The following is a 23,502-nucleotide window of genomic DNA, read 5'->3' as shown; positions in this document are numbered from 1 at the left end:
AGCCTGAGTCAGGTCAGCCAGCTTAGAGGCAGATCAGGTGATTCACAGGGTGTTCATGTCCGTTAGCCACCAGGCTAGGAGGCTATCATTTCACAGAGAGGCCACGGAGGGCAGTGCTAAGTGTCTGCTGGTATGCTTTAATCACTGGTCAGTGTCAACAACAGGCTGCACCTGAAAATAGCGAACGTGTGTCACACATAGAAAACACGGCGATGGCGGCGAGTGTTTGTATGCCTACGGTTTTAAAAATGCAAACTCAAGGTGCTTCGATTTCATCAGTTGTAAAAGTGAGAAGTGTGCTTGGGAGCAGCCCCAGATGGCGTCCGACGCTCTCATTTCACCCGTCGTTCCCGAAAAGATAAGCTGCACAAGGACTTCAAAGTAACAAAAATACCGAATATGACCCTGAAGAGTTTGTTTAAGAGCAAAACAAACATTTGCCACGACAAAATAGGAGATAAAGGTATCGGGGGAAGTGGAAGAAGAGGGCGAATGAGAGATGACATATGACTCAAAACAAGTGTTGGAACATATGCTCTTAATCCTGAGGGAAACACAAATCCTGGCACCAAATTTCCCGACAATTGATCTTGTGGTTGTGGAGATAGTTCACTCATAACAACCCTTAAGGTTCAAGTTTTACCGTCATTACAAGACGTTGCTACACAGCTCTTACCTGTGATAGATTATGACTTTTCCGTTTTTGTTTTTATTGGAGGAGCGACTAAACCTTCCGTTTGTGTTGTTTTTAACCATTATTGTGTTCTTTACCTCTTTTATATGTCTTTTAAGGATTTTTAAGTTTGAGACCAACAAGATTTTTGATATTTAGCAGAGAAATCCTTGACTTTTTTTCCTACTTTCCTGTTCTGTCTGCAGCAGCTTCCTGCTTTTATAGTGTCTCTCAGTTTTGGGTCAATTTCATACATTTTTAATCCACAGCCTAGCAGTTCCTCCTCTAAAGGTAGTCCTGCACACACACTGAGCTGCAGCATGTGATCAAATCAAAGTTTTTCTCAACACACAACTCAACTCCACCGATCCCAACGTTCCTACACAATATGTACAGTAGTAACGTCGTGTATAAGGGATGATGTTGCGCCAAGGATTTGCAGCACCTTCACTCATACATGTAACATATGGTGGCAGCACTAACATGAAGCTCCCGTTTCCCTAGATGAATTCTCACCATCTGAGATGCTGGCAGATTTACAGTCGGGATCAAGCGTATAAGTGGCACCAGTGACTCAAACTTGGTCCTTCAGATCAAGCTGATCTTGTGTTGCAGGTATCATCGTCGTCAGCGTGATGATGATATCTCTGTTTGCATGTTACTGAGGGACATGGAGACGTACTGTGCAGGTTGGGAGGGTGTTTTGTGTGAGTGACCTTAACAGGTGTAAGCCCTGCTGCCTCTCTCTTTCTCCACATGCCTCTGTTAATGTCAGCCTCTTCTTATTTCGCTCTCCTCTTCTTTGTTCCTCTCTCCACGCCTCCGTTAAACTTTTCTCCTTCCATGCTTTCATTCATGTATTTATTCCATCCTTGATATTCTACCTCTTCCTTTTCTCTCTCTTTTCAATGCACCCACTTTCTCCTCAGACAGATTAAGACTGTAGATCTCCACTATCTTTTAACTGCCTTTCTTATACACAAGTTTTCCTACCACCCAAAGACGACACACATACCATAACAACTTTGACAAAGAGACACAAAACATCCACACACACGCACACACACAGACACACAGAGAGACAGACTGTAAACTGCCACAAAGAGACAAACAATGGCTGTAAAGAGAAGCGACGAAACCAAAGGAGACACAAAACAACCACAGCAAAGACTCTCGGACTCGGTAGCCTTTGTTGTGTTTATGAGGGTTAATGATTCATTTAACTTATCGTACTCAAAGGCCTATTGTCTCGCCACCAGTCCATAGTCCTGTACAATTCCTCCCTCATCATGTTTTTTTTTTGGCAGTAAAATAACTTTATTTATGAACGGGAACATTTTTGAATCACAAGGTAAAAAGGCCAAGAGAAATATCAAAACACACATGGTAGAGGCCAGGATTTCGTGTTTTCGTTTCGAAAAGAGGATGTTGGACCTCAGTCTTCTAGAGATCTTTTCTGCATATTGACTTAACATTAAAAAAAGATTTTTTTCATGGAGCTAGTGTCAAAGACAGATCTATAAACAAGCCTCCTTGCTGTTGCTATTCACCCAGGGATTACAAACACACTAGAAATGCTTCTACTCTTAACAGGGGAGCTTGAACCACAGCAAGCAAGATTTGTATGTGATTGCCCTCACAGCAGTTTTCAGTGTGCATGATGCATGATATTTGACTTTTCGCCGATATCCGATATGCCCAACTGCAGAGGTCATTAAGTGTCTTCTGTAGTGAAATGAACACAATATTTTTGCCTACTCATGTCACAGCAGACGGAGATATACATTTTCTCAGTTGAGCAAAATAAATAAACGTGAAAAAAATAATAGTTGTAGCAGCAGCCTGTGTTGTTGTCATTAGTCATATCAGCAGATATTGGTGTGTTTACCAACATCTGATAATGTGTATATTGTGTGTCAATAATATCGAGCATTCCTAGTTTGCAGCTTAAAGGAATATTTCACCGATTAGCATTTAGCTTTGTATTACTAAAATAGAGGTAGTATTTTTGAAAAGTTGTGAGTCGAGAAATATCTTCATTCTTTTTTTCTTTTGTTACGTGTCCACCAGTGACACTTGGTCCGAGGCTTGAAACTGCAACGCTACTTCCACACTTTTTAGACCCACTCGTAGGGGGCGGGACCTCATTCCTAGGATGTAAACAGTGTCCGCCATCTTTGCTAACAGTTACGCTAACAGGACCAAGTGTCACTGGTGGGCACGTAACAAAGAAAAGAATGAAGATATTTCTCAACTCAGGGGAAACTGAGGTTGGGAAGCACAATTTTCAAAAATACTAGCCCTATTCTAGTAATACAAAGCTAAATGCAAATCAGTTAAGTATTCCTTTAATATCTGTCTAGTTCCGGACATGGCTGAAGCTGTATAGGTCTACTATGTCTCTGCTACAAGACACAGGACTTCAGGTGAATTATATATATTTTTTTTTACCTTTTTGCGTGCCCCTCCGTACATATGTTATTGAATTCTGGGAGAGGTAACAGCTTAAAAAACATCAATAAATTGAAATATCTCTTAAAGACACACCCCCAGTCTGTCACTGGCGCGCTAACTGTTCACATTATTTGAGGATCATTTCTAATTACCGCTCTGCACACGTTCCCCTTCTGGGTAATATGATAATCAAGCAAGCCCCTCGCACAATACATCATTAATATGCATATTCAACAGGAGAATTATTCAAAGCACAGTGTCTTAATTTATTATTTGTAACACCACTGAATAAGGGATTCCAGTGCGTACGACTGGGTCGATGCAAACTCTTAATGTATTTTAATTGTTTGCGTTCCTGTCGGTTCTTCTGTCCAGTGAGGCCAACCTTGTTGCAAAACAGATTTTTCTACCCTCATTAAGATTTCTGCTCAGACTGGAAGAAGGCCTCCTCCCTCCCCGTGTCTCCCCCCTGTTTTTTTGATGTGGAATTCAAAGTCCCTGCAAATGTATTTTTTATCTGGCACACATTTTTGCCAAGCACCCTGCCCGTTCCTTCTATGCAAAGTGGGTTGAAGGAGAATAGTAATGACTTTGGCCTTATGGGACTCTAAATGAGTGAAGTTCAAACACAGCCTGCACATCACAGCACCTGTCAATCAAACCGTGCCAGAGCAAGGTCTGCAAGCGCACAGAGCCGAAGAGTGTGTGTGTGTGTGTGTGTGTGTGTGTGTGTGTGTCTGTGCGAAGTGTTGCAGTGGGGTTGGGAGGAATGGAAGGATCAAAGCACCCAGACTTGGTGCAGTGCCGAACAGGCTGCGTCCTCTGCATACTTCTTCTTAAATCCAAAAAGATAAACGCTGTGGAGAATGTGCTCCACCATCAGCAGCAGTGACACACATTAGAATAACACTGCTGTTTGCATATATTTTGACACTTGAGAGGAAATCACGTGCAACGTGAGAATCTCTGTGCTCTACATTGTATGCCTGAGATACCGATAACACGGCCCTTCATCATAATCTTATACATGGACCAGCCCCAAAAACGATATATTATTACCCAGAATCCTTCATAGGACACGGATATTATGTTACCAAACCACAGTGTGATTGCAGTGTGAGTCAGTTTTAGCTTAAAATCATCTATATAGTGTTAAATCATTAATGACAGATTATCCGTAGACCGCTTTACACCATGTAGGCAGTACAAAAAAATCCCTTTGTTAAACATTGCAATATTATTAGACTATAACCATATATGGAGACATTTATTTTTGAAATGATTTTTCAGTCGAGAATTAAAATGTCAGGTTTGAACATTAATCTTTAGAGTTAACTGTTCATGTTTCTCCATTTTCATATAGTACAGTTTCTTCCTATATCATAAATGATGCCTTTTAAATACTACATAACTACACAAAGATGTGCTGCTACAAGATCCGGGTTTCCTTCAGTTGCCACAATTTCAAATGGTGTTCAGTTTGTCCATTGTTCAGCTGTTGTGGAGCTGAAACAATTACTCCATGAATCGATTATTAATTGATGACTAAATTATTTTGATAATGAATCGGTTTGAGGGTTCTTTCATTATTAAAACAAGATTTCTGATTGTTTCAGCTTCATAAATGTGAATATCTTCTGGTTGCTTTGCTCCCTGTAACAAAGAAATCATTAAAACTGAATCACAAGACATTTGAAAACATCATTATTTCCAGGTTTGAAAAACACCTTTTCACATTTTCTGACATTTTATGGACCAAACGATTGTGACAATAATCGTTAGTTGCAGCTCTAAGCTGTTGTAAAATCATGGTTTCCTCAGTTCCGCTGACCCAAAGGTTAATTTTGGTTTAATAAAAAACAATGAGTATAATTATTTTATCAACATTATACACACTGGACCTGTAAGGATTCCACTTAAGATCACATTTTTAGCCGTGCTTCAAAAAAGAGCAGATTTTGACGCAGTCTGTGAAGTTTTGCCATCTCTTGAGTGCTTTCGGCAGGGAACATCTAAAGCTAGAATAACAATCTTAAATCCAAGATTGCCAACTTCACTAATAGTCGCCATACCCAAGGCAAACAATGACTCATCAGAAATCAGTTGTTCTGCTGCAAATAATCTGTTGTTGTCGGTTTAATGTTTAGTTGTAAAATGACACTGGCAGAATGAGGGAGGGGACAAACTCTGACAATACAAGCTGGGGCTCAGTGACAGATGATTTTAATCACCGAATAACGCAGGCAGCTTTTCCTGCAATCACACTGGGAGCAGAATTCAGGCAAATCTCCATGGAAAATGTTATTCACCAGCCATAAGTTTGACTTTAATATGAGTCTGGGCAGCAGATGATATAGTCAGTGATGCAGTGTTTCAACCCAAACTAGCACGGTCTATTAGTCCCAGGAAACATTTCATCTAATTGGATTAACTTGATTTCTTCACCCATTTGCGTAAATCGCGCAGGTCTCTGCCAAAAGCTTGGTGGGGGTTTTAAACATGAACATTAGCATGAGGTCAGAGGTATGCACAAACATGTGTCTTTGGTTTTATTGGAAATAAAGACGTGGAGACCATAAATCTGTGGAGAAAAACCAGAGCTGCCTCCACCGGCAAATGAGTTGGACGCTGTGTGACTTTGCCAAACGTTGACTATTGTGTGTGTGTGTGTGTGTTTTCAGGTTTGACGGGAACTTCAACACCAACGTCTCCAAGACCATTTGCTGCGATCGACTTTCGCCCACTGTCAACAGCCGAGCTTTCAACCCCGGACGAGACCTCAACTCAGGTTTGTGACCCACACGCGCGACCGTTGAAATGGAATCATTCAACAAACCTTTTTGCGTGAAATAGGTAGTCATTTCATCGCCATGACAACCAGCCACCAGTTCTATCCTTCTTTAATGTTAAAAAGGAAAAAAAAGGCCTTGATCTAAGGTTGAAATAATGAGCTGCAACACATTCAGAGAGGTGTGTTTTTTTTTTTAGCCTCCCGTGTGCTCTGTCACTCTCACTGTCTCTTCTGTTCCCTCCTGTATTTTCACCCTTTGAATTTAAAGTGTTTTTATAGCTCGAGTTCAAATGGTTCGGCTTTGAACTCGTGTCTGCCGCTGTGCTCAGGTGTTATATTTATTTTGTCACTTGGACATAAATGCCCGCATCACGTCTTTGTTTCTCTCCTCACTTTACTCCCAGTAAAAAATCACGTCAGACATGAGATAACCTCAGCGTTCCAGTAAGAAAAGAAGAGCAGGAGAGACATTTATTGAGGCTCCAGGTTGCATTAGCCACTCCAGCATGTTCCCATGTAAAACCCCCGCGTGTCTGCACTGCATATGATGGTATGCATTTGATTAAGAGGGAAAAAAATTGACCAAAAAGAGTGAAAACCAGTCAAAGGCCAACTTTTCCCCCTGCTGGTGTTTCACTTGCAGAGCAGAAACATCAAACTATACTATAAGCAGACGTGTATTTAATGGAATATTCAAACCCTCTGACTCTTAACTTAACAGTTTGAGTCCAGTACACTTGTTTCCGGGAATTTTCATCTGTGTTGTGAAAGGAATTCAATATTTGAATGATTTGTATTTAAAACGGTCAGTTTGGAAGAATGGTAATTTACTAAGCACCGCATGAAGTCAAATAAAGGAATAGCTCCAAACTCCACTATCACGTTCTCTTTTAATCACACAGCAGAGAACACAGGTCCAACTTAAAGGGCGGTTTCACCCATTCCCCCCCCCCCCCCCCCCCACTTAAAATGAAGAATATTAGAATATTAAATTTGACCTGTTTTTCAGATCTTTTACTCATAAAACTTGATAGAAACACAGTAGATATACATATATATATATATATATATTATAGGGCTTTTATTTTCTTAGAAGGAAGTGACTTTGACATCAACTTTTTGTCAATTTTATTTATTTTTTTCAAACCCAACTTCCTCTGTTGTGGTGGGAATGAAACATGCATCTAAGATCCACTGTCTGAGGATCGAATAACTGTACATATTTTGGGTGAAATGGCCCTCTAACTTCCCCCAGACTATATTTATGCTTAATCTAATCTTATACCTTATTCTGACTATTTGATATCCAATATTCTGCCAACTTTAAACAGCAATTTGTTTTGCAAAAGAGTACCGGCCTTCTTCTTTTTTCTACGCTTTTTTTTGCCACAGTGTATAAACTCCTGAACTGCAGCTAAATCATCATTTGAATGGTGAACATTGTCATCGCTCCCCCTCACCATTTCTTTTTTTTATGGGAAACCTCCCCACTACTACAATTTGTTGCTCCTCTGTCATCCCCGTGGCGGCCCCCGCGCACCTCCAGCTTTTTTCCAAATGTCACGACCGGCTCGTCTCTCTGCACAACCATTCATAATGACTGCCATTCATGGGACGTCACCGTCGGTGGGGTTCTTGTTTTCCTTGCGAGCCAGTCACAGTGAGTTCAAGTTACCCCCTTTCGTCTCCACTCTCCTCTCCCTGCCTCTCACACTCAGCCCTGCTTGACCCCCATGCTCCCGGTGCATTCATTCTCGCCCATTTGTCTCAGCCCAGTCTAAACATGCAGCCGCAGAACAGAGGGAGGGAGCGGGTGAAAGAGCGAGGGATAATTGAGAGGGAGAGAGGGACGAATGAAGGGGAAGGGTGAGAGCTGATTAAATTGAAGTAATTGTATCAAGACCGCATTGTACTCTGTCCATCTCCTCGCCTCATCTTCCATTTGTGTTGCTGTTTCTAAGAGGAAGGAGAGGAAAGACGAGAGTGGCGGAGCATCAAAGGTGATAGCAGCAGATGGGAGTAGAAAGACAGGCCACTGAGAGATGGCTGGGATGGAGTGTTGCCTGATTAGAGGACTGGTTGAATCCATAGTCTCGTCTCCCTCGTACAATCTTATTTCACTCATCACATTTCCCTGAATGGTTCCTGACGGATGCGTCGCTTCAGCAGCTGAACTAATGGCGTATTTCCACTGACTCTCCTCGCCGCGCCACGGCACGGTTTAAGTAGCGTTTCCACTAGCATGGTACCCCGTACATGAGGTTTCAAAAGCGTAGGTACTATGCGATGATTGGTCAGACTGCCGGCCACTGACTGGTCAGACTGCCGTCACACGAAGAGACGTCCCACACACAAATCAAGCCCAACAGCGCCGAACTTTAGATCACTTAAAACTACTTAACAATCCTAAAAATGTGGGTTAATCTCCAACAACTACCAGAGAAATCTCTATTTAACAGAGGTGATCGCGAGAGGCATCACAGTTGAAAGACGACTCGCTCGTAGAATAGAACATTGAACGTAAACTGGGAGAAGGAGAGGATTCAAAGTGGACGGCGTAGTTGAGCTACAGCCGTAGCCTCCTCCTTGACTACAGTCTTCTTATGTTTCCGTATTATCCTTATCGCTCTGTACGAGCGTGCGTCACTGAGAGTGCTGCATGTCGTGTGTTTATGAATGTTTATGAATGGAAGTAGATGGAGATGCATCAGGTCGGTCATTTCACAGATTGGAGCAAAAGCCTTTCAGAAATGTGACGCCTGTTTCTGAGCTTGTCCATCTGTTTCTGGGAAGATCTAAACATTGGTGGCAGAGTGGAGCAGCGCTGCTTGACAGATGTTTACAGAGTCCTCTTTCTATTGTCAACACAACTGAGTGGTTCCTGTTTATATCGGCCTCAGAGATGGATGGACTGACCGGGTTAGGGATAATATATAATTAGGGAGTGTGGTATTCAAGAACCTGCCATCTCAATTCTCCTTTTTAACCAAATACATGCAGGTAGAGGTGCTTTTGGACGCTGTTCTGTAAGTTATTGTATTTGAACAGTAGATAAATGGGTCAAAAGAAGTGTGTTTCAGTGCTCAGTTAAGTCTTAGACATTCTTAGTCTTCCTACATCCATGAACGTAAAACTATTCAAATCTTTAAGCTGAGAGAGCTTGACATCAGTCTTCTTTTCAGACAAAAAAATGTACATGTTCATTTTGTTCCATTTTTGTTGCTTTTATTCTTCTTTGTGCCGACTTCTGCTATTGTTTCCGTGTGCAAGCTGCGGGTAGAAAGTGGCAAATGTGGTCAGCTCGAGTCTGAAGGTGCACATGCAGTATTATTACAACTCCCAATGGCATAGTCTGACTTTAAGAAAATGATTATATGTCTCACTATAATTAGTCACGTAAATGTTGTGCGATCACAAGCCAAAAACAACATTTCAGGATGGTTTCTGGTGGAGATTATATGCAGACTGAGACCTTATTAAAAAATACACTGTATTTGACTTTTACTCCAGATTATCAAACATGCAGCATTGAAATAACTGTCTTAAATCAAAAGGAACCTTCTTTTAGAAAAGATCACATTGGACTAAACATCGAGGTGATTCATTTTGGATAAATTGGAATGTTAAAAGGATTTAATTAATGACATAAAACAGACTTGTATTACAGGCATATTCTTACAGTTCTAATTATTTACAGTGGTATAAGTGTGATGACTTGGATTTTCCATCGCCCGTGTGCATTCTTGTGTTTTAAAAACATTATTTTAACAGCTGCGTCATTGTTTGTTTTAATGAAGCTTACAGCGATGGCTACGTCTCGATCTCCAACCCGGTTGAAGAGCCAGAGTTTCTATTTGTGTGTCCCCAGCGCTGCCGCCCCCCGAATCTCTTTGTCAAAGGCCGTTTTGTGTTGCAGCGAGCGGAAAGGAAGTTGCCGGCTTTGTGATGAGATCTCTGCAAAGATATTGTTTACTCTGTGACCCAGTTAAAAAAAAACAAAAAAAAACAACTGCCTGTTAGTTTTGAGCAAATACTTGAGCTCCGTGTCCCAGCAGCAGAGAGTTGGTGTGAGAAGGCTGTTGTTTCAGCCGTCCCTGCAGTCACTGCTGAGACGCACACACCCAAACCTGGTAAACAAACAAAAGAGACGTGTTGTGTACTTACCAGTTGTTGAATAGTTATAAAATTCTTTTTTTTCACGAGTTGTTATTTGTGAATTGGGAAAAAGCCAACCAGAGTGGAATGTACTCACTCTCTGGCGTGAAAAGTGCAGCAGCTCACAAACATGATTCAGGTTTTCATCTCTGCAACGTGCCTGCAATTAAACTGACGTTTATCTGCCAAATGGAGAGAAACAAACGTGATGAAATGCTGCTATATAAGTAGTAGTATAGTGAATGAAGGATTTCTTACACGTTTGAAACCTCCCCCCTTTTCTAAATAGTCACATGTTCCTGGGAATCACAGCGTAGCATGAAAAACAAAATGACGCCTACAGTCTGTACTTGCATTCAACACACTCCTGGTGTTTAAACCTAACATACCCAACGTTATGTCCAAGGACATCAGTCATTTCTGTCATCTCAGAATGTGAAGTATACTTTTCTTTTCTTAAAAACAACTAGTGCAATGCATATTGTGTTTTCCAAAGTAGACAAATCAGGTTTATTTGTAAAAAAAAAGTCAAACAGGAAGAAAACCAGAAATGAGGTTCTGCTTCATTAGGACCAGGTTTTGGTCTTCATGAGGACTACTTGTCCTGATGAGGTCAGTGTTTATACCAGAAAAGGTCCTTTAGAGGAAAGGTTTCTCTGACTGGTAGAGATCGTGGCAGTGAAACCTCCAACAACTCCTCACTCACTCATCTGTTTTCTCTCCTTCACCTTCTTCTGCCTTTTTCCCCCTTTTCCCCATTCATGGTTGTCATCTAACTTTCCTTGTTCTCTGGTGTGTTTTCCTCCTGCAGTGTTGGCTGACAACCTGAAGTCCAACCCCGGGATTAAATGGCAGTACTTCAGCTCAGAGGAGGGCATCTTCACCGTCTTCCCTGCTCACAAGTTCCAATGCAAAGGAAGCTACGAGCACCGCAGCAGGTCCTTTATTTATTTTTGATTGTTCTCAGCTGTTTGATCGGGTAATAATAATCTCAAAGCAGGCTTTTTAAACTTGCAACTCATTCCTGCCTCGTCTTCACCGTCTTCCCACCTCCTCCTCCTCCTCCCCCTCTTCTGTCAGTTGCTGTGGGGTGGCCCAGAGGGCATGATGATGGCATGCTGCCATCGCACACCCTGACACACACACTGCCCCTTGCAGGAATGTGGCCCTGATGTACCACTAAAGCCCACTGGAATTTCACACTTCCACTGTTGTTGTTTTTTTGTTTTTTTTTTTTGTACAGCAACGGCTTAAAGATGGCTCTTTCTCTCTTGCCTTTAATTTCACTATCTTTGTCTCTCCGTTGGTCACGAGTGCATTTAGCGCTGCTCTCGCCTTTTTACTTTTTTTTAATCATGTCCACTGGGATTATTTTTTTTTTTTACCCCTCATTGTTGGAGAGAGTGAGCTGGCACATGGCCATGATAGAAATTACACTGTCTGGCTTGCGTCAAGTGTGAATGAGGCTTTGTGAGTACATCACTGGCCTTGGAGACACTCCACCCTGTGTTAGTGTCTCCTTGTCCAGCAGACCACACACACACACACACACACACACACACACACACAGGCTCACTTCCATTCATTCTGACAGCCTCACCAAAGCGTTATGCCTAAAGTTAACCACATGCAGTAAATGCCTAACTCCTACTTTGACTTAACCAAATTCATATCTTTGCCATATCTTATCTCTGCTTTAAGTTGTTCAGTTGTGCCGCTAACTGGCCAACATGTCAGTTTTTTTTATTGTTGAATCGCAAACAGAAACAACAGTAAAGCAGAGAGTAGAGAAAGCTGCAGGTGAGCGCAGGACAGACACAGAGAGACGACTCTTCAAGAGTTTATTCACACATATTAAAAACACTGTACCCCATAAGTTCTATGTACTTCAGGCAAGTTTTCATCGTGTGCCACAATGTTTCAGTTCATCATTCTTGTCGGTGCTTGTTTCAAAGATGAACTGACTAGAATTTAGTGGTCAGATGTCACAGTTCACAGTCGCTGTGACTTGAGGAATGCTAGAAAAGTGGCTCGGCGATGAAATGATTTATCGGTCAATGGTCAAAGCTTCACGGTTGCTTGATAGGACATGGTTTTGTCCATAGCTCAAAAACTCACATGCAGTTATGACGTTATGAAGATATGACATTTTATATTCTGCAAAACTTAATTTGTTTGCCGTGAGCGCAGACCTTCAAGGCTGCATTAACCCTTTGGTTCACCTCTTATTTTTAGCTTTTCAATCACAACTGTATGCTCACAATGCTTCTACAGTTTTTATATCATGTCTTGCCGAGTTCCCGCGGATCCTTAAAAGTCTTAAAGGGCATTGAATTCATATATCTAAAAACAAGACGATCCTAATTAGTAGTAAAATGTCTTAAATCCCTCTTTCAAAAGTCTTGAAAATGTTGACACATAGGAAGTAGACTTTTATGATGATTTTGTGAAGTGAAAATATCAAAATAATTGGTAACAGTTATTTAAAGAAAATAATTTATTAAATGTGTTTTGGGCAGTAAAATTGGTCTTAAATTTCACTCCGAGTGACATTTAAAAAGTCTTAAAAAGTCTGTGTATTTATCTGCCGTGTGTGTGTGTGTGTGGGCGTGTGTTCCCTGCAGGCCCGTGTATGTGTCTGCAGTGCGACCCCAGTCTAAACACATCGTGGTGATGGTCGACCATGGAGCGTCCATAACTGACACGCAGCTTCAGATCGCCAGGGACTCTGCCCTTGTCATCCTTAACTCCGTAGACGAGCACGACAAGGTAACTGCGAGGGGGATTAAACTCTCGGTAGTTTGCCACTGACCTTAACTGGCGTCACTGTTAACCGCTGTTATCCCTCCTCGCCAGATCTCCATCCTGTCGGTGGCAGAGACGGTTCGGTCCTGTTCCCTGGACCAGTGCTATAAGAGTCTGCTGTCACCAGCCACCAGTGAGACCAAGAGGAAGATGAGCACCTTCGTCTCCAACATCAAGGCTTCCGATGGAGCCACGCACCACGCAGCGGGTTTCCAGAAGGCCTTCCAGCTGCTCCGAAACACCACGAGCCTCAGCAAACACAGCACCAGTAAGAACCTGTGGGGAAAGCATTCCTTTGAACGGCATCGTCGTATTTTCTGGCAGTAACTAATATGTATATGTGCTTCCTGTTTCTTTATCAGCAACAGACATGGTGATCGTCTACCTGTCATCTGGCATCACGTCCCGAGATTCATCGGAGCAGGAGAAGAGGGCGACGCTCAGCGTGGTCAGAGAGGAGAACCGACACCTTAACAACTCCGTCATGATCCTCACCTACGCTCTCATGAACGGTGCGTGCTTCCTGTTCAAATCACATTACTTTATACAAAACGGTTCACATTTGCCATCACAATCAGGGTGATTTTACACAGTGAAATGCACGACATTAAATAATGTTTAATGCAGCGGTCTCAAACTTGCAGCCTTCGATTTCATGCAGCCAAGATAAAATTATGAGTCATTCCTGTGTTTTTCTTTAATTAATAGACTATTTAAGAGCAATTTCAAAACAACCACAGTAAACCAAAGTGCTGTACAGAGTCATAAATAAAACACATAATAAATAAAAGCTCACACGTGGAAAAGAAAATACATATAAAAAAGAATAAAATAAATGATGTTATTGCAATTTCATGATGGCACATTATTGTTCTATCATTTAAAGCTCATATCTCTCACCCATACTGAACAGTTATTGCCAAATTCATTTCTTGCTCTGCAAATGTCTCCTTTCTGGTTCTCCTGGGAGCTGCTTCTATTTACTCGACATCCTTTCTCTTGTGTACAATCTGCTTAAGAGAAAACTGAAGCTTAGAGAGGTGCTCAGAAACCTCAAAGGCTTTTTGTTGTCATCATCTGTGTGTGTGTTTGTTCGTTCGGTGTGTGGTGCACATGCTTCCTCTCCCTCCTTTTTATTGTGTCCTTGTCCGTGCATCTGCTTTCTCTGATTCCCCACCTTGCAACACACGCACACACACACACCTCTGCTGTGCATGCATTAGTCCACCATCAATACAAATAATTTTTGCATGGGAGAATGGAAATGAGGGACATCTAAGAGAGGAGAGAGTGAGACTTCAAAGGGCATACCTCTCACTGTGTGCGACTGACAGAGGCCGTGGCTGTTTAAAGAGCTCTGTGATGAAAAGGCTGCTGAAATCTCTCATCCTCTGAGTTTATTAGAATTGCATATCCAAAAAAACATTTGTTTGGTCGCTGCTGATGCTGCTCACACAGCTGAAAGGCCCACACTGTGTGTCTTATTCCCTGCATCCCCTGCCAAATGTGAAGTGCATGTGTTTATGCACACGAGTATGTTTGTGTATATTAATAAAATACTCGCTTATTCTCCAAAAAACTACAATTCTGCCCTGTCACCTGTAGTGAGTTTTCCACTAGATTCTGTTCATGTAATATGGTCACTAAATTTCAAACAGCATCAAAGGCTTATGATTAAAAACTGCAATGATCTCTTGACATATTTATCTGGATTAAATAACTCCACATCAAAATGTTTCACCACGATTTGGGATTAACTAAAGAACTTGTCTTGAATATTCAAAAGAGGTGAGTTTCAGTGGAATTAATTTCTCTCCAGAAATTTCTCAGCACATATTTCATATATTATGAATATTTTAATGACACATGAGGGCCACACGGTTGCTCTCCTTTGCTTTTGCAGCAAGAAGACCTGGTTTCGAGCCCCAGTTGGAGCAAGGGCCTTTCTGCATGGGGTTTGCATGTTCTTTCCTTGTGTGTGTGTGTGTGTGTGTGTGTGTGTGTGTGGGCTTTCTCCGGGTCTCTCCGGCTTCCTCCCACAGTCCACACACATGCAATATGGGGATTAGGTCAAATTGGACACTCTAAATTGACCGTAGGTCTCTATATGTGGCCCTGCAATGGACTGGCGAACTGTCCAGGGTGTACACCGTCTATCGCCCCCTATGTCAGCTGAGGTTGGCACCCCCCGTGACCATCCTATGGATGATAAAGCGGTAGAAGATGGATGGATAATGACACATGATGCTCAATGACGCCCACATAACTTTACACTGACTCAACATTCAGAATGTCAGGACCATCACATTGAAAGAAAGTGGGAAAGGCCACTTGCTAGGCAATCAATAGTGAACCAAACCTTGTGCTGTCAGCGAATCACTCCTCTGTGTTTGTTTGACATTGCCACCCAAGACGACACGGGCCGTCACCCGCCCAGCGTGATGATCAGCAAAGAAGAGCCTTGGCATTAAAAGGGGATTCTGCTTTAATCCAGTGAATGATTGGATACTGGCAGACATTCTGTGTCCCTATCCTTCCTAATAGGTTGTACGATGCCAAATGTTCCAGGTGACAGCTGCAAGGTCCAACCATAGCCATCCGCTCTCCCTCAAATGACCTTATGGGGCTCGGAAAAGATAGAGTCTGAGGTGTGTGCATTAACTCCTCAACTACACGGAGGATTAAGTTGTGATTTCTGAGCCACAGATGCAGGGAGATTGTACAAATAATGACACAGGCTCACAGGTTACGGCCTGCTCATAAGAAATATCTCTGCCGCCGATGCCAAATCAACGTGAGGAATCCACATAGCGACATGTGACCATGTGCGTTGTTACAGGCCTCTGGCTGCTTGAGCATGTGAACTGTATGAGGTCAATTGTTCCTTGAAATACAACGCCGATGAATTCATCCCATTCGGCAGCAGGAATGTGATTTGTTCTTCGCCAGCTCCTTTAAAGAGTTTTTTTTTTTTTTTTTTACACCTTTAGAGGAAAGAAAACTATTGGTTGCCTTCTATACAAGGAATTTGAGTAATGTTCTCTCTACTGAATAGCCTTTTACTCGTTTTTACACACATTTGCTATCAACTCTCCCCTTTTTGTTATAATCTCATTCTCTACTCTCCTTCTCGCCTACCTCAGAGGGAGTAACTGGCCTGAAGGAGTTGGCGTTCCTCAGGGACCTGGCCGAGCAGAATTCTGTCAAGTATGGCGTCGACAGAGCAGCAGATCGCGACCGCTCCTCTATGACTTCATCGTCCGGTTCAGGAGCTTCAGCGATTCCCGTGGTGAAGGGAAGCATGATGGTTCTGAACCAACTGAGCAACTTGGAGACGACAGTTGGTCGCTTCTATATCAACCTTCCCAACCGCATGATCGACCTGGCCCGCTTCAGTCTGCCCTACTCTGATCCGATGGGAGACGGTGAGTAGTCTGGACCCACTTCTCCATGACTCTGTGTGTATGTTCAGAATTGAGGTCAGCTCAGTTGTTTTAATTTTGAAGTTGGCAACACAATATAACTTGTGGTGAACATGCAGTGGCTGTACCGAACATGCCGAAATCAGAGCAGATGTTTGACTTCTAACGGGCCGATCACATGGACTGTATTTTGCGGGCACAAACAAACACAAATGAGAGCAACATGGTTGTGACGTGCATCTGCTATGACGCCTGTTTTTCTGAGCATATCCGTAACGCACCGACATGAAAGCATCTCGACATTTTGCGAATGCAGGGAGTGTTTTCAGCTTGTCTTTTGATGCTTGGGGCAAAGTCAAAGTCAAACTGGTCTTTGTTGAATCTGAATCTGAAGTTTTTAACCTCTGTCGTCCAGATGAAGCTCTTGAATCAGCTGTTGAAGCAGAGGTTTTACACACTATTGATACTAATTCATTCATTGTGTTTGCATGCATGTTAAAAGTCCAATTTAAGTTGTGCTAAGACAATAATTTGGTTTCCTAAATGTCATGTAAACATGTTAGTCAGACTAAAATCGAGCTAGTCTGAATCGTACTAACAGACCTGGATAATGTGATTCATGGTTCGATTACTACTTGTGGTTTGTTTTTCTGTGACACACTAGCTTATGGAGAGATACAGTGTCACCTACAGAGGCGGAGTCAGACATAGGCGGCCGATAAATCGATTCACTCCTCCACATGTAAACCCGGACACTTCTTAGTCAGACTACAGCCTTAGTGCGATTTAACTGTGCATGTAAACGTGCTGAGTGAAGCTGCTGCAGCTTCTGTTATATCTGCTGTCTTTTATTATTACAACAGAAGTGCACTCCCATTACTGCTTCGGTTAGAAACGGCTCTGGCTTTTGGCTTCCACACGTTTTTCAAGTATTTGCATGTGAACAACTCCTAAGTCAATATTTGTGACTATTCAGGGCCTAATTCAGGCAATTTGAGAAGCTGACTGTGATTGAATTCCGCACTTTTTGCAGGGTTTTTACTCACTCACCAAACTCACCAAAGTTTTGGTTTTTGTTATACTGTTGTATCAACTCTCCACTCTTCTTTTTTTCAGGGTTTATTATGACTGTAAGTCGGCCGTGCTACTTCGGTAACATGCTGCTGGGCGTCGTCGGGGTGGATGTGAACCTGGCCTACATCTTAGAGGATGTCACTTACTACCAGGACTCGTTGGCTTCATACACCTTCCTCATTGACAACAAAGGTCAGTCTCATGAGTACTGGAAAGAACAGATTTTGTTGGGTACCTTGTTCTCCCACAGAAGAACTAGCTGGTCCATCTGCTGGTGCCCTTTCACCAATGTGTTTTCAGCAGCATCAAATGTTTTTTTGGCGTATTATGAAATAAATTCCTACAGCCTTACAGCACAGATTGCTAATCCAGCGACAAAACAATTTAAAGTAAACTCCTCCAGGCTACTGGTGCTACTCCAGTATCATCAATCTTTATACGTCAAAGTCTAAGAGAAACACGCTCAATGTTTTGAAGAGAGTGTATTTTCGTGTTCTTGTTTGGAATTAGTGGAATTACTCTTTATTTTGTCTTCCTCCACAGCCATTAATCTCAAATTAGACTTAATTGATGTCTTCTCCGTAGTGCTGGCACTTCTTTGGCATTTCATTCTCGGCTGAGCCATGGCTGTGTGTGAGCGCGTTGCTCCAGCGCAGGGCGGTAGAGCTCATGTCCGGGCTTGGTTTGTCTTGGCTCCAGCAGAGGGGGCTTGACCAAACTACTGGTGCCAAACAACAATCAAGTTGTGTGCTCTGTAGGCCTGTGGACACGTGTTATTAATGGACAGATAGTTACATTAGCTGCAAAATGAAAAAAAGCAAAGAAAATGACACCGCTTTGGTGCCACTGTCTTCCAGTTAGGTGGACAGGAGGGATGAAAAGTGGAGGAAATAAACTTTGAACCTTGAAAAACTTGTTTTAATGCATTTACTGGCAACACAAATGTCACCTTTTTTTAATTAAAACATAAACAGATGAATAGCCAGAAGCAGAACCACAGCATCCTCAAGCTAATTTGTGATTTTCTCAGAACGTAACCCATATTTCAGCTGCAGTGTTTTTCTCTCATGCTGCCAACACATAGAAGGAAGTGGACAGTGTTGGAATGTCAGGAATATGAGGATAAATGTTGTAGAGAGACATATTTTCTCATTTTCACACCGTTGCTGCATAACTAATTTCTTCAAATTAGCTTTTATTTGATGCCTGTTTTCACAAAAGTGGAAATAACTTAGGAAACCAAAATGAGTGTAGGTGAAGCCCCTTAAAATAAAATGGTTTCGAAAACTGTAATGTGTTCAGATGTGTAAAGAGAAAATCTAGAAAAACAGCACCCATGTGTTCGGCGCCCTTAACATGGACGTGTGTCACACAATAAAATGCAGTTCTCAAGCCCTTTAGCTAGTGTTAGCAAGTCATGACTAATAATGCTAACGTCTTGTCATGTTGCTAGCATCGACCACTACACTTACTAACCTAGCGTTATTACACACAGTACGTACCCCAGTCAAATGTTTATCACACACTGTTACTATATTTAAAAAAAACAGCATCTTTACATAATTAAGTATTAAATCGTACACAGGTAGCCTACAGCTAACGGTTGAGGAGGAGGAACACTTGTGTCAACCATGAAAGTTGACTTTCCCACTTTTCCCAACTAAAATACAAGTGTAAAAACATGTAGAATAATTAACTAATACGCCACTTTGGGAAAACAATGATGTCATAATGCCCACCCCTCTCTTGCGCTTGCGTTAGCTGTCGCTTATCTTTGTTGTTGTCTTTTATTTTCTCACCCTAGGGAATTAGGGTGAGATATCATGCCTTATAGGTTCACTTGTATATGGTTTAAAGTCTGCGATATGCTAATTAAATAGGATAAAGGAAGGCTAAGGAAGGTAGGAAGAAGGCTAAATGAAAGCTTACTTTTAAGTAGCTTAAGGAGAGGAGAGTGGAGAGCAGGTGGGAAACATTTAAAGTTGGAGGGGAAGGATTTGAGTGGAATGGTGGTGAAAGTATGGTGCAGGAAAGTCATAAAACAAGCAGAATAAGTGACGTACTTCACCCGATTGTGGGAACAAGTGTTCAGCAATGGAATTGTTCACAATTATTATTTGTTATGATTGCGAGTGAATTTTTGCAGCTGTGTGAGTTTGGCTGCTGCTCTGCTCAATGAGTCTCTTTTTTCCTCCCCCCCCTCTCTCTCTCTCTCTCCCTCTCAAATGTTTGTTATTAGAATCATTATGCCATCAAATTATAGCTTATTACTGCGCCATACTTATTAGCACAGCAACTTGGTAAACATTGACAAATGACTCATTGCAGTTATTAGCTGGTATTTAAATTGTCCAATGAGAGTTTAGCTAAATATATTTAGGTAAATAAGCCGCTGACCTGAAGATAAAAATAGTATCAAGGCGTTTTATTATTTGTATTTTCACTTTAATTTCATTATCTGCATCTGAACCACACTAAGGTATGTGTATGGTGTGTGCTGTAGTTTGGTATATTTAAAAGGAACAGAGAGACTTTCCCTTAAAGAATGTGACACACCACACCTGCTGGGAGTCGCACCTTTTCTCCCCCCCAACTAAATATTATGCTCTGTATTAGAACTGTGTAAATTCTTTGCTTGTTTACCCCGTTCAGTACAGATGGGCTCTTTCTTGAGTTTCTTGTAGGCTCCCAAAAACGATTACTGCCGCTGCTGTGTCACAAAACGACACGCTCTCGAGCAGAACCTCAAATATTGCTGTTTAGTTTGGGGGGATTTTTAGATTTTAAGAGTAGAGCAACATTAAATAATGAGCAGTAGTGGTGCCGTGGTCTTGTAGCATCAATAGCTTTATATTAAAAAGTAGACCCAATTAAGTGTTTTATTGACAGAGAAGATGTGAACCGTAAGAATTCTGTGTATGTGCATTTATTTACACAAACACAGAATTAGCTTAGAGGAAATGAAGGCACGACGGTGAAAGAAAGAAACCTCTGGAGCAATAAAAGTTAAATAGAGATCCTATATTCTGTCATGCATATATTTTTTTTTGACTACAGCAAGTATGGTTATCAGGGGTTAAGTTTAGGTGTGGTTCCTTATCTGTAAGGCAGTTAAATAAGATACGGAAGTTGTAATGGGTTTTTTCCTCCATTTCCCTTTCGTGTGAGAATATTCACACATTTTCCATGAATTTTTACCAGTTTTACCTTCAGCTTCAGACATGTATAGTATAAAAGAGGCTTAAGTTCTGTTCCTCCACAGACGGTTTATGTAAAAGACTATGATTTGTATTTTTGATAGCCAGTCATCTGTAATTTTCATGCAGGTTCCCAATAATTTGTTGTTGCAGATCCAGTTTGTCTTTGAAATGGTTTGGTGTTGTTGATGTTTCTGTCTCAACATGTACTGTATAAGCACCAGTGATCATAGAATCACTTTTTTGATTCCCAGGTTACACCCTGATGCACCCGTCGCTGACTCGACCCTACCTGATGACAGAACCTCCCCTTCACACAGACATCATCCACTACGAGAATATCCCAAGATTCCCTGTTGTCCGACAGAACATCCTCAGGTGCGAATGAAAGGGGGAAATTAAAAACCTCTACAGCAGAATGACATGCAGCTGCATGCATCTTGTGCATAATGTAATGATTTATAAATCTGTGTGTGTGTGTTTCTCGCAGCCTCCCTCTGGGCAGTCAGGTCATTGCTGTTCCAGTGAACTCGTCTCTGTCCTGGCACACCAACCGACTCAGAGACAACAGCAAAGACGCGTATAATGTCAGCTACGCCTGGAAACTGGTAGGTGACGAACGAAAACAAACAAGAACGATATAGTCAGTATATTTGTAGTTTCTAAGTCAATTTGAGCAGAGCGTTAATGCAGCCTCTAAGCAGAACAAACATTTGCACACACATATTGCAGAACCACATTTTTGGCTCGAGGGCTGAATGACAATATTAAGAAGTGATGACGATACAACTCTATCTCCCTACTCTTTCATTTCTGCCTTATTGCTCTTAAACATTGCAGTACCTACTTTCAAAAAGCAATATTGAGATTTATGTTCCCTGCCTTTGTGTCTCCACCAAGGCTGCCCCACCTTACATTAGTTAGTGTAATAAAAAACCAAGTGATCCCACACCCAGAAACTCTGTCTGTCTATCCCACCAATCTACTTTTCCTCACAGGCCCTCCTCTAGTGTCATGTGTTTAGGAAGAAAAGATGGCATTAGAACAGCAATAACATCGTGCCATATGGAGTCTTTTTCATTTCTGACCATTAAACCTTTGGCAGGAGAAATAAATATAACACTTTGGGCATTTAAGATTTTGACATTTTTGGGTTTTTTGTTGCTTTTATTTCACACAAACCAAAACACATTACTTCTGCCATGAGTTTTGCAGCATTCTGGGTTTTTTTCTTGTTAAATGAATTTTCCAAAGCCAAATAAGTGGCAGAGTGACCTTAAAAGCATTCATTCAAAAGAGTTGTGTCATTTTATCGGCCACTTACATCACGGTATTCTGTTCTGAGTGTTTCACATTGTTCCCATTTGTGCATTTTTGACCATAATTAAATGCATAATGTTTACTGCTTTCTTATTGGTGAATGGTGAATAGTGAAAGCGTGGCTCTGCAGGCGGCTTTACTTTTACTTTAACTTTTCTGATTTAGTTTTTCGGCTGTATACAAAACATGCGATGCAATAAAGGTCTCCTGTTTCCTATTCATTTATCAAACGCACCTGGCTCTCTAAAGACATTTACTGTTAGACAGTTTCTGTGATTTAATCACAGAGTCTCCCAATGTAGGACCAGACATTTATCTTCTCTGGAAGACGCCCGCAGCTTGTAAAACACTGACTGAGATGTCTGACGCTAAACGGTGAAGAAAAAAAAAAAAAAGACAGATGAGGATAGCGAGTGAGCGTAATGCCTCCCTGGCGTCTACTTTGGAGTGGAGTCTGTAAATTATATTAACGCCCTGTAGTTTGTGTTTGCGAGCTCACGCTGGTCTTTAAAGTTCAATAAGTAATTATGAGCGGGATGTAAATGTATATATTTAAACATTTACACATCAGTTTCCTTCTCTCCTTTATCTTTTCACTCCACACATTTATTGCAACACTGCCTGCTACATATACATATGTATGTATATATATATATTCTTTTATATATATATATATATATAAATATATATATATATATAAAAGAAGCCTCCTCTTCTGCTCCTGTTTCATCATGTAGGTTCAGGACACATCGTTCATCCTGTGCATCGTGTACGTGCAGCCTGAGATCCCAGTGAAGCAGCTGAAGAACCTGAACACGGCTCCCAGCTCCAAGCTGCTCTACCACCGCCTGGACCTGCTGGGTCAGCCCAGTAACTGCCTGCACTTCAAGCAGCTCGCCACCGTCGGTAAGAAAAGCAACAAATCCGCACACTAATGTACAATAAATGACATGAATTAATTTGTTGACAACTGAGCATATTTGATGTCTCCATCTCTCTTTCTCTCTCCGTCTCTGTCTTTCCCAGAGTCCCCCACTGTGATGTTGGCAGCTGGTAGTTTCTCCTCTCCGTATGAGCACCTCAGTCAGCCTGAAACAAAGCGTATGGTGGAGCACTACACCGCCTACCTGAGTGACAACACCAGGCTCATAGCCAACCCAGGCCTCAAGGTACACAAGCACACAAACCCTGCAACTTATGGAAAAAAAAACTTGTTAATGTTGTTTACCTGAGTAAATAAGTGTGTCCAATTATCTGGTATCCTAAAAAATCAGTTTCTTACAAGGTCTGATAAGCATGTCTAACATAAAAAGAAAAAACAAGTTCTGCATCTTTAAGAAACCCTCACATGGTGTTGGCAGCCTGTGTGCACATGACTGTCCTAGGGGGAGTATGGGGTTAGAATTTGAACTCTAAGCCTCAGTCCCAGCTCTGATTCCCAGGCTCGTCTTAAAGGCCCCCCCTCTCTAGTCACTTCATCACCTCTTTCAAACTTAGAAGCTTGTCAGGATGTTTCTCAGGGTTTTAGGACTCATCGAGTCCAATCAGAGTTGGTTCAGATTAAGTTGTACTGAGGTTCCGTCTGCTTGAACACAGGGATATGTTTTTTTT

The 23,502-nt window shown here is 41.7% G+C and overlaps 1 protein-coding gene across 1 annotated transcript in view; it reads left to right on the top strand.

Moving 5' to 3' along the window:
- Positions 1-23,502, top strand: part of cachd1 (cache domain containing 1) — a 72,881-nt gene that overhangs the window by 34,240 nt on the left and 15,139 nt on the right. Inside the window, exons 4-14 of the mRNA XM_058638296.1 lie at positions 5,809-5,915; positions 10,885-11,011; positions 12,698-12,842; positions 12,930-13,146; positions 13,241-13,390; positions 16,022-16,303; positions 17,417-17,566; positions 20,826-20,949; positions 21,062-21,179; positions 22,629-22,797; positions 22,918-23,060. Coding sequence (XP_058494279.1) covers positions 5,809-5,915; positions 10,885-11,011; positions 12,698-12,842; positions 12,930-13,146; positions 13,241-13,390; positions 16,022-16,303; positions 17,417-17,566; positions 20,826-20,949; positions 21,062-21,179; positions 22,629-22,797; positions 22,918-23,060 — 1,732 coding nt within the window. The remainder of the gene's footprint in view (positions 1-5,808; positions 5,916-10,884; positions 11,012-12,697; positions 12,843-12,929; positions 13,147-13,240; positions 13,391-16,021; positions 16,304-17,416; positions 17,567-20,825; positions 20,950-21,061; positions 21,180-22,628; positions 22,798-22,917; positions 23,061-23,502) is intronic.

This window comes from Solea solea, chromosome 9 (genome assembly GCF_958295425.1).
Source record: "Solea solea chromosome 9, fSolSol10.1, whole genome shotgun sequence".
In the NCBI taxonomy this organism is placed as follows: domain Eukaryota; kingdom Metazoa; phylum Chordata; class Actinopteri; order Pleuronectiformes; family Soleidae; genus Solea; species Solea solea.
Note: the sequence above shows the minus strand (reverse complement) of the source record. Positions and strands in the feature narration are given on the sequence as shown.